The 12,092-nt window shown below is 39.8% G+C and overlaps 1 protein-coding gene across 2 annotated transcripts in view; it reads right to left on the reverse strand.

Moving 5' to 3' along the window:
• The window catches only part of stab1 (stabilin 1), a 273,869-nt gene that overhangs the window by 14,160 nt on the left and 247,617 nt on the right, over positions 1 to 12,092 (reverse strand). For both annotated transcript variants that reach the window (XM_043707873.1, XM_043707874.1), the window contains 5 exons: positions 10,865 to 10,998; positions 7,775 to 7,940; positions 7,533 to 7,639; positions 7,329 to 7,448; positions 6,731 to 6,883 (listed from right to left, as the gene is read on the reverse strand). In XM_043707873.1, the coding sequence (XP_043563808.1) occupies positions 6,731 to 6,883; positions 7,329 to 7,448; positions 7,533 to 7,639; positions 7,775 to 7,940; positions 10,865 to 10,998 (680 nt within the window). The remainder of the gene's footprint in view (positions 1 to 6,730; positions 6,884 to 7,328; positions 7,449 to 7,532; positions 7,640 to 7,774; positions 7,941 to 10,864; positions 10,999 to 12,092) is intronic.

Genomic DNA, 12,092 nt, shown 5'->3' on the forward strand with positions numbered 1-12,092 from the left:
CTAGCTTATGTCTCCACGCTTCAGGCTCACTGCCTTTATTCCTGATGGAGGGCTTTTGCCCGAAACGTCGATTTCGAAGCTCCTTGGATGCTGCCTGAACTGCTGTGCTCTTCCAGCGCTACTAATCCAGAGGGAAATCCTGTCTGGTTAATTTTAGTTGAGTTTTATTTTGAAAAGGTAACTAAATATATTGATGAGGGTAGTGCACTTAATTTACATGGACTTCAGTACGGCCTTTGACAAATGGTAAGAGCTAATGGGCTCCAAGGAAGGTTGGTAAACTGGAATCAAAATAGTCTTGCAGTTAAGAGGCAAAAGGTGATAACGGAGAGATGTTCTTGTAAGCCTGTGACCAGCATTGCACCACAGGGGTTGGTGCTGGGATCCTTGCTGTTGTTATATACGTTTACATACATTAATGTGAATGTAGAAATATAACTATTACGTTTGTAGCTGACATGAAAATCGGTGATGATGTCAATCGGTGAGGAGGATAGTCTCAAGTAACAGTCTGATATGGATCAGCTGGTAAATTGGGCAGACAAATGACAGATAGAATTTAGTCCTGATTAGTGTGAGGTGATGCATTTTGCAAGATCTAAAAAGGGAAGGATATACTCAATGAATGGTCGATCCCTGGAGGTGTCATCACAGGTAGACAAGTGGTGAAGGTGGCATATGGGGCCCTTGTCTTCATTAGCCAAGGTGTCGAATATAGAAGGAGAAAGTGAGGACTGCAGATGCTGGAGATCAGAGCTGAAAAATGTGTTGCTGGAAAAGCACAGCAGGTCAGGCAGCATCCAAGGAGCAGGAGAATCGACGTTTCGGGCATAATTCCTGAAGAAGGGCTTATGCCCGAAACGTCGATTCTCCTGCTCCTTAGATGCTGCCTGACCTGCTTCGCTTTTCCAGCAACACATTTTTCAGCTGTCGAATATAGAAGCAAGGGAATCTTGCGACAACTTTATAAAACACTGATTAAGCCACAGATAGAATACTGTGTGCAGTACTGGCAGCCACACTTTTGGAAAGATTGACATGGAGATGATGCAGAGGAGATTCACTAGGATGTTGTCTTGGATGAAAAGTCTCAGTCATGGGGAGACAATGACTAGGCTGGGTTTGTTTTCCCATGAGCAGAGGAGGCTTAGGGGGATACTGATTAAGGTACACAAGTTTGAGAGACATAGACAGAGTACAAACTTAAAAATTAAACAACACCAGGTGATAGTCCACAGGTTTAATCGGAAGCACTAGCTTTCGGAGCACTGCTCCTTCATCAGGTGGTTGTGGAGTATAAGATTGTAAGACTCAGAATTTATAGCAAAAGTTTAGTGTGATGTAACTGAAATTATATATAGAAAAAGACCTGGATTGTTTTGGTCTCTTGTCTGTTAGAATGACCATGTCAGTATCAGTTCTTTACTATGTAAATCGCAGAACGTTTTTAAAAGTTACATTCTCAGGTGAACTTTAACAATTGGTGTCATGTTGAACCAGATAATGTATTGAAGGTGTGAGCTCCTCTGTGTGAGACTGTCTGTGCCACAATGGTCAGACTGATTCTAATCTAAAAAACAGATTTACAGAATCTTACATGGATTCATGTAGTTTTGAGCAAAGTAAAATGTAATTCTGCAAGTACAGATTCACCCCAAAAACACATATGTGCATTATGCATGGGTGTGTCTGGGTGGGAGTGGGGGTTTATGGGTGTCTGTGTGAGAGTGTGTGTGTGAGTGAGAGTGTAAAGGGGTATAAGTCTGTGAGAGGGTGCGTGTGGGAGTGTATGACAGAGGGGCTGCGTGTGTGAGTGTTTAGGAGTGCTACACACACATTCACACAGACTCTCTCTCATACGCTCTCACATGCACTCTCACACTTACCCTCTCACAGACTTGTACCACTTTACACTCACACTCACACACACACTCTCTCACAGACACCCATAAAACCCCACCCCCACCCAGACACACCCATGCACATATACGTTTGTGGGGTGAATCTGTACTTGCAGAATTACATTTTACTTTGCTCAAAAACTGCATGAATCCATGTAAGATTTTGTAAATCTGTTTTTTTAGATTAGAATCAGTCTGACCATGGTGGCACAGACAGTCTCACACAGGGAAGATCACACCTTCAATACATTATCTGGGCCAACATGACACCAATTGTTAAAGTTCACTTGAGAATGTAACTTTTAAAAAGGTTTTGCGATTTACGTAGGAAAGAACTGAAACCAACATGGTCATTCTAACAGACAAGACACTTAACAAACAATCCAGGTCTTTTTCAAAGTATAATTTCAGTTACATCACACTGTAAACGTTTGCTATAAATTCTGTGTCTTACAATCTTATACTCTACAACCACCTGAAGGAGCAGCGCTTCGAATGAGAGTCCTTCCAATTAAACCTGGTGTTGTGTGATTTTTAACTGTGTATGCCCCAGTCCAATACTGGCATCTCCAAATCATAGACAGAGTTCTCCTTGTGGCAGGCATGCTATGACCAGAGGGTATAAATTTAAGGTGAGGAGTAAGTCATTTAGAGGAGATTGGTGAGATTATTTTTTCACCAAGAGGGTGGTAGAAATATAAAATGTTCTGCGTGAGAGGGTGGTGGAGGCAGGTACTCTCTCAACAGTTGGGAAGTATCTGGATGAGTACATAAAATGCCAGGGCATAATAGGCCCATGGATCAAATAAGGGTCAATGGGATTAGTATAGTTTGGTGTTTGTTGGTTAGCATAGACATGGTGGGCTAAAGGGCCTATTTCTATGTTGTATGACTCTGACTCTATAGCAAGTTGAACTAGGAAACTATAGACATATTTGTTTGAATTCAATCATTAAACAGGCCACTAGAAATGGTTGTTAGAGATAGATTTACACCACTTTTAACCAAAAATGGTCCTGTCATTGCTTTTGTTGTCCTCTTGAAGATAGTATAAAACTGATGGATCTTGAAATGCTAGTGAGCATGATAAATGTGAAAAGGCTTTGACAAAGTTCCACATAAAATATTAACAAGGAAGTAATTGGCTAAAGACTTTTCTCTCTCTGTCTCTCTCTCTCTCTCTGTCTCTCTCTCTGTCTCTCTGTCTCTCACACAGAGACAGAGAAACAATTAGTTATGAGGAGCATCTTGACTGTTTGTGATGGAGCTATGAGCCTGAATCTGGCCCATGTCTTTTAACATTGATAAATAGAACTTTAGGCACTCAGACTTGAAACTATATTGTTGTTTCTTTTTATTGCTTAGTCAAAATCCTGGAATTTCCTTTCTTAGAGCACTGTGGGTGTCCCTACATCTCAAGGACTGCTGTGGTTCAAAAAGACAACTCACCACCACCTTCAGATGGGCAATTAGGGATAGGGCAGCTCAGTGGTTAGCACTGCTGCCTCACAGCGTCAGAGACGAGTGTTTGATTCCAGCCTCAGGCAACTGTCTGTGTGGAGTTAGCACGTGTTTCATCCCACAATCCAAAGACGTGCAAGTTAGGTGAATTTGCCATGCTAAAATTGACCATAGCTTTCAGGGATGTATAGGTTAGGTGCATTAGTTCAGCGTAAATGTAGAGTAGTAGGAGAATGGGTCGAGGTGGGTTACTCAGAGGGTCGGTGTGGACTTGTAGGGCCTAGTGACCTGTTTCCACACTGTAGGAATTCTATATGACAATAAATGTTGGCTTAACCAACAATGACCACATCTCATGAATGTATTAAAGAAAAGGATTGGTATAATAACAAGTATGTGTGTGTATATGCTATAGAGCATTGTGTTCAAGACTGCTGAATAGGTAAAGGACCTGAGGGAGTTGCATTACAATTACTGATTGTCCATGACCAATTTGCAAAAGCAGTTGTGGTATTAATGAATTCTGGCAATATATCCTAAAGTAGGAAACTACAAATAGTATCATCCCATAAATGACTCGGAAATATAAATCTACTAATTATTCACAGCAGGCTCACTAAATTGATGCCTAACTTAATGGGTCTACAATTACCAAGACAGGGTTGGAGGGCTGGAACTCTTAGAAAAATGCTGACCTTTTGGATTCATTGTTATTACGTAAGCAATGTGACATCTCAATTGTAATGGTGGGTGAGTGAAGTAGTTGTACCGCAGCCAAGATGGAATGAGTTTGATAACTGAATATATCTTCTGACATGCTATTTTTTCTAAATTTCAAAGCCTAATTTAGCCTTCAAGTAATAGCTAAAACACTAATAAAGCAAAATAATTAATGTTTACAACTCATGAATATTCCTATTGAATTTAAATTTTTTTCTGCACTGCATTTACTGTACCAGATACGGAATATTATCTGTGAGCAAATTCCAGCTAATACCTTCAAATGTGTTACTGATTTAGATACATAAATAATGTCAAGTAAAGTGAGGGTAGAATTGAAATTCAACAACCCACAAGAGAGCAGTTTGAGATCTAGTGCTCTCAGCTGGGAGCCACACTCGTGACAGGAAATTGCAAGTCAAGGGTCTGTGACTTCCTTTGCACATTAAAATTAATATTAAAATAATAGCTCAGAAATCAGACTGCAGCTGCACCACATTTCCTGCATTCAGCTCATTGCTAGGAGCACAGGATCAGAAAGCCAGCCCTACATTGATGGAATCAGCATTCTAAGCATTCTGACCTAGAAGTTGAGCACTGTTACAATATTGTTCACTGTGTACAAATTAGCTTGGTTAAGTGGCATTCAGCAAAAATCTGAATGAAAGTGACAGGTCAAGTGTGCAATCCAGAGTACTGGATTATAAACTAAACTTGTCTTGCAGCTGTAGTTTGAATGCTGTGCCCCAATAGGGCCTCATTTATTGGGAAATTCACCCACCATAGTTCAGTCAGGGAAATTATGGCAAAAGGCTATTGGAAAATATGGTCCATTAGGAAAGCAAACAAGTAGTCTGAAGAATCTGCAGAATACTCTTCAACAATCAATAGTAAAATGACATGGTGAAGAGCCAGATTGCAAGTTGAAAATAAATCCTTCCCAAATTGGGAGTGACAATACACTGAGTTTACGCTTGGACCCATTGGAAGTCCCCACGCATGGACATGCACTTTTAATGCCAAGGAAATGTTAAATGTTGAATCAGCTGATTCGGGCTGCACAAGACATTGCGTAAATGTCCCAGACTCTAAGCTCAGATTTGAGCTACTTAGCCCAGAAACCTTGCTCTGTGAAATCTCTGGTATAACACAATAAATAACAATTAACTTAACCATTAACCTCCACACCTATTTAATGTACACAGTGAACAACACTGTAACATTGCTCAACTTGCAGGTCAGAATGCTTAGAATGCTGATTCCATCTATGTAGGGCAGGCTTTCTGATCCTGTGAGAAGTTGAACTGATATGTCTCACATCTCCACAAGCACCACTGGCCTAAATGTCCAGAACCACTGTCTACCCCGACTACTCACTACCCCAACAAAATGTGACTGGCTGCTGCCATCTCACCTCCAATCTCACTCACCCTCTCCCTCACCTAACAACCCTGGTGAAAATCTTGAGACCTATAAATGCTGAGCTGGAGATGGCAGCTAATGTTATATGCCTGCTGTGTTGCTCCTCTTTGACAGTCATCTCCTGGATCACTGCATCGAGGCATCCTTGTTTCAAACAGCATCAGAAGTCTCAGCTGAAAGGACAAAAAGGTCAGAGTGCAAGGATCATTGCAATTAACAATGATGTGCATAACATCACTGTTACTGGAAGATCTCTGCATCGTGATTGGTTGAGTCAGTAATCATTTAATACAGTCTGAAAGGATGGCTGAGATCTGTTGGAAAGAGGGGCTGCGGATGGATGTATTAATTATGGATTCATTAAATACGAATTTGTACGAATATAGTGAGCTAATAATCAGTTGAATGTGTTTTCTTTAAATGGAGGTTAACTGATAAAAAAAACTCTTGTTAAAATTGTAGACTTGGACTCTATTTATCTACAATTCTTATATTGTATCATAGAAATATTGAGTGGAAAGGACATATATGTGGAGAATACTATGCTTGAAAGCTTGCTGTCCGTTCTTGTTTTTTACCACATGGAAATTTACTCTCTTGCCAGAATTTTACTTTCAGAGGCCTTTTGTTTTACTCCTCCCTTCTTTGTGTTTTCTCTTGTCTTTTCCTGTTTACAATTCTGTGTCTAATGAAGCAATGTATCATTATTTTCATCCAGGCCAGTCCAAAAACTTCCCTGCACCAGCCCATACACAAACCCTTACTAATTTCCTTTTCCCCTATAAACAGGCTTTCTTATAGTTCATTTTATTTTCCCTGAATATGCCATGATTCAAACCCTAACACTGTTCTCTTCTCTTCTCAGATACTGACTGACCTAATACCTGAATTTTTATTTTTATTTCAGATTTCCAGGATGTGTAGCTTTTCCTTTTCATAAAAGGATTAAAGTGCAAATTAGGTATTGAAATTTTCACAGACTTCAGCTTTTGTATATACAAGAAGTATAGAATTAGCAAAGTAGTCTAGCTGGCGGTCAATTAAAATAAGACCACTTTCCCGGCTCTTTTACAAGATTTTGTAAAAACAAATTCCTTTTTTAAAGGAACACAGCAATGTTTTTCTGCACGTATTACTGCTAGAAATAGGTTTTAATGTATTACATTTTTCAAATTTAAAGGCAGCAGGTTTTGTCTTTTCAACAGAAAAGCTCTACTATCACTTACATTGAAGAGAGTCTGATTTGCGGGTCCAGTTTCATCAATAAGAAGATCATATCCCAGCCTGGATGAAATGGGTGTATCAGCACTCAACTCATCATAGTAGATAAAACTATTGTTTCTAGAGATATGGTTTTCAAGATCCCTCCATGACAAGGTCTAGATACAATAAGAAATTACAAAGTGATAATTTTGCACCAAAGTTTTGTGACTGCAATTACTTGTCATTGAAATACTGGCTCAATTTGTCAGCACACTTTCAGGTAGAAGGATGTGAGTTCATGCTATAACCCACCACCTGACATGGCATGTTAATGAAGCACTGGGGGACTACTGGAGCAACAGTTCCATTAACAATAGCAACTTGGATTTCTACAGCGCCTTTAGGTTGAGATTAAGGCAATGCTTGCAGCTAAAGGGTGCATGTTAAAGATTACATGGTTTTACTGAAAATGTTCTGCTGCTCAACCTAAAAGTCTTCTCTCAACCACTTTTAACAAGCATAATGAATCGTTAACAAATTTCCACATCACTTCTATTCTCAATTGTATATTTGATCTTTATAAAGTAGGAAGGGAACACTCGGGAAGTAATTTCTTTTTACCTCATTTACTCTAAAACCAGAATCTAAGGGCACAAACAAAGTTTCATTGGTTGTCTCATTTGATAGGAATTCCAGGAATTTCATTCCTTCTTCAGTCGCATTGGCATAATCTAACAATTTCTAACAAGAAAGAGGAAATAATGAGATGCACTGCCGATCATATTTGTAAACATAAAATTAAAGTCATACAGAAGTAATACTCACAGAATAAAAGACTGAAAAATTGGAGTTACTGGAAAGCACTTCCACAAGGTTCCCATTGCAGGAATAACCATCACCCACAAAGCCTTCCTTACATACACATTGAATATCTACAAAGTAATTGTGCCAGAAAAATACCAACTAATTAGTGTAACTTAAATATTTAGTAAATCAAATGCTGCTTTACATCTTTTATTTAGATAATAGTAAATTTAACTAAGGAATGCATTCAATTCCTTGCTTACCTTGCTCTCTAAAGCAGTAAGCATCCCAAAGAGCACTGAGATTAGTCTGAACTCCATAATCCATTATACCAATCTTATTGGAGCCGCAGTTAGGATTTATATGGGTTGTGGGATATCCGGCTTTCTTATCGGCCATCCATCCAATAACACAAAGGTGGTAACCAAACTGTGCAAGATAAATTAAAGTGTTATATAGTTCACGAGGGGAGCTCCTCAATCTGAAAAGTGAACACTTTCTCTCTCCACAAGTGCAGTCTGATCTGCACAGCACTTCCAACATTTTCTGTTTTTGTTTCAGATTTCTAGAATTCCCAGTATATTATTTCTGTAGTTAATATTTAGAAGTTTGTGGATATTACGAAGCTAATTGGAATGTGTTTTGTGAGGAATGTAAACTGCTTTTAGGAGGACCTGGACAGACTTAGTAAATGGACTAAACCTGAAAAACAGAATACAACGGAAAATTGTGAAGCTATCCATTGTGACAGGAGAAGAAGTGTGCAGAATATTTCTTAAATTGTAAGAGTTTGGAAAATGTAATTGTGAAAGTGGATATAAGTGTCTTTGTTAATAAATCACTGAAGGTTAATATGAAGATCATAGAGTCATAGAAGTGTACAGCATGGAAACAGACCCCTTGGTCCAACTCATCCATGCTGAACAGATATCCTAAATGATCCAGTCCCATTTGCCAGGTTTTGGCCCATTCCTTCCTATTTATATACCCTACAGTTGCCTTTTAAATATCATAATTGTACCAGCCTCCACCATGTCCTCGGGCAGCTCATTCCATACTCACACCACCCTCTGCATGAACAAGTTGCCTCTCAGGTCCATTTTAAATTATCTCCCTCTCACCTTAAACAAATGCCCTCTGGTTTTTGGCTCCCCTATCCTGGGGAAAAGACCTTGGCTATTCACCCTATCCATGCCTCTCATGATTTTGTAAACCTCTATAAGGTCACCCCTCAGCCTCTGACACTCCAGGGAAAATAGCCCCAGCCTGTTCAGTCTCTCCCTATAGCTCAAACCTGCCAACCATGGCAACATCCCTCTAAATGTTTTCTGAAATCTTTCAAGTCTCACAACATCCTTCCTATAGCAGGGAGACCAGAATGGAACACAGTATTCCAAAAGTGGCCTAACCAATGCTGTCTACAGTTGCAACATGACTTTGCAACTCCTGTACTCAATGCATTGACTAATAAAGGCAAGCATACCAAACACAGTCTTCACTATCCTATCTACCTGTGACTTTACTTTCAAGGAACTACAAAGCTGCACACCAAGTTCTCTTTATTCAGCAACATTCCCCAAGACCTTACCATTAAGTGTATAAGTTCTGCCCTGATTTTGTTTTTCCAAAATGCAGCATCTCCCATTTATCTAAATTAAACTTCATCTGCCATTCCTCGGCCCACCTGCCCACCTGATCAAAGTCCCACTGTACATTGTGGTACGTTCTTGGCTCTCCACTACTCCATTAATTTTGGTGTCAACTGCAAACTTACTAACCATACCTCCTATGTTCACATCCAAATCATTTATATAAATGACGAAAAGCAGTGGACCATGCACCGATCCTTGTGGCAGATCGCTGCTCACAGGCCTCCAGTCTGAAAAGCAACTCCACCACCACCCTCTGTCTCCTACCTTCAAGCCAGTTATGTAACCAAATGGCTAGTTCTCCCTGTATTCCATGTGATCCAACTTTGCTAACCAGACTGTACTTTGAGCCATTTTCAAAAAATTGAATGGAAATTAGTCAAAAGATAGTTAACACTAGCAAACCTACTATTCTGAAAATTTCCAGCAATTAGAAAAAATGCACCAAAAGAGCCCTAAAGCAGTCAGCACATTTAAAAACAGAAATAACCATGAACACACATTGCACATGCACTAATACTAAAAAGAAAATACCATGTCCTTCAGTGTATGAAGACAAATCAAACAAACAGGAAATGACATCACCACAAACCCCAGGAACCCCATCCAGGACAAACATATAAATAGAAAGCAGGAGACAACAGCTTCGCTTCACTTGGAGGTCAACATTGATGATGTTACCTAGCCAGGTAATGAAACGTCTGGATATCAAACCTCCAGCTCAGTGAGCAAACCTACACCCTAAACCTCAACCTGAGCTACAAACCTTCACAAACCTTGCACAAATCAAACTGTACCTGTCCACTGGATTGGAGAGTACTGGTTTCCTCATGGTAGCAAAACAAAGAACCCAAGAAAATTATAACAAATCCCCAAGCAACCAGAAATGATCCTCAAGTCATTTCAAAAGAAGCTTTAGGAAAGCTAATGAAATGTTAGCTTTTATTGTATGAGGATTTGAGTATAGGGATAAAAAAAACTTGCTTCAATGGTACAGGGATTTTGTCAGATCGCACCTGGATTACTGTGTGCACTTTTGGTCCCCTTAACCTGGCAAAGATATTACTGCCGTAGAGGGAATGCTACAAAGGTTCATTAGACTTATTCCCAAGGTGGCAAATTTGGGCATACTGGGCCTGTATGCTGTAGAGTTTTGAAGAATGAGAGGTGATCTTATTGAAGCTTACAAAATACTTAGTGATAGACAGGGTAGATGCAGGTAAGATGTTTCCCATGGTTGGGTAGTCTGAAAACAGAGGATGGGCCAGTGCTATTTAAATTATTGATGAATAGGAATTTTTTTACTCAGATGGTTGTAAAACTTTGGTATTCTCTACCGATGGTATCTCAGTCTTTGAGCATGTTCAGAGTACAGATTGGTAAGATTTCTGATTACCAATAAAATACAAGCTTATTGGGGATAGGGTGAATAAAAAGCATTGTGATTGTGTTGAAGAGTAGGCAGGCTGAATGGCGCACTTGCTTCCTATGTTCCTTTGTCCGCAGTTAACTATTTTAGGAGAAACCACTCCAGGTATTTCGACAAAAGTTGAAATACATCAATTTTACACAATCCTTCAAAACCTAAGTACTCTAAGTGATATTAAATATAAAGTGTCTATATAACAGCATGGACATATGGAAAATAGACCTCTGTTAAACAGCTTGACTTTTGCTATATACCTTGTTTGTGTAGATATTTACCTGCTGGGCAGTAGCAAGTTGATCAAAACTTGCCAGAGTAGCCCCCTCAGCATTGCAGGCAGCTGTTGCACCTTCAAAGGTAAATCTATATTTCCCAATGGATGACTGCAAATGGAATACTCCAGCTGTTTTATCTGGGAAAAAAACAACATTGCTAAATACACACACATCTGAATGGCTCACGGTCATTTCACAAAGTGCCTGTGATATGACATCACAATTGAATTATTTATTATTCCCCTGAAACCTCCAACAGAACAGCGTCCTAGATGTTGATGTTCACATCAACTAAGCATGTAAGAAGCTGTTGGTTACAATCTTGAGACAGTGCGTACACAGTAATGATTTACTGGTAATGTTCTGATTTTTTCTTTCCCTCCCTAAGTGAGCTCAGATATAGTTTGGATTATCAGCATCCTATTCACCCTAGGTGGGGCATCACAACCAAGCCCAACACTGACCTCACCTAACAACTACGTATTTGCACTTTTCATGCAGACTAGTCAACTGGAAACTAGAAGGGTGAGGTCTTTATTAGATTTATTCCTTTCAAGGGGAAGTGAGACCAATTAGTTAAAAATCACACACCAGGTTATAGTACAACAGGTTTAATTGGAAGCACACTAGCTTTCGGAGCGTCGCCAATAGTGTTCAGGGAGGTGTAAAAGTCAGGGGTATATCACACACCAGGTTATAGTACAACAGGTTTAATTGGAAGCACACTAGCTTTCGGAGCGTCGCTCCTTCATCAGGTGGTAGTGGAGGGCTCATTCCTAACACACAGAATTTAGTGTGATGTAAATGAAATTATACATTGAAAAATTGATTGTCTGTTAAGCCTTTCATCTGTTAGAATACCATGATAATTTCACTTCTTTCATGTGTAAATCACAAAACCTTTTTTAAAAAAGTTGCATTCTGAATGTCAGAGTGTGGACATAGATACCACCATCACACATGGGGACACCTCCCACCATGTACGTGGCAGGTACTCATGTGACTCAGCCAACATTGTCTATCTTATACGTTGCAGGCAAGGATGCCCGGAGGCATGGTACATTGGGGAAACCAAGCAAAGGCTACGACAACGGATGAATGGGCACTGCACAACAATCAACAGACAGGAGGGTTCCCTCCCAGTTGGGGAACACTTCAGTGGTCCAGGACATTCAGCCTCGGACCTTCGGATGACCATCCTCCAAGGTGGACTTCAGGACAGGCAGCAGAG

Source organism: Chiloscyllium plagiosum, chromosome 18 (genome assembly GCF_004010195.1).
Source record: "Chiloscyllium plagiosum isolate BGI_BamShark_2017 chromosome 18, ASM401019v2, whole genome shotgun sequence".
In the NCBI taxonomy this organism is placed as follows: Eukaryota; Metazoa; Chordata; class Chondrichthyes; order Orectolobiformes; family Hemiscylliidae; genus Chiloscyllium; species Chiloscyllium plagiosum.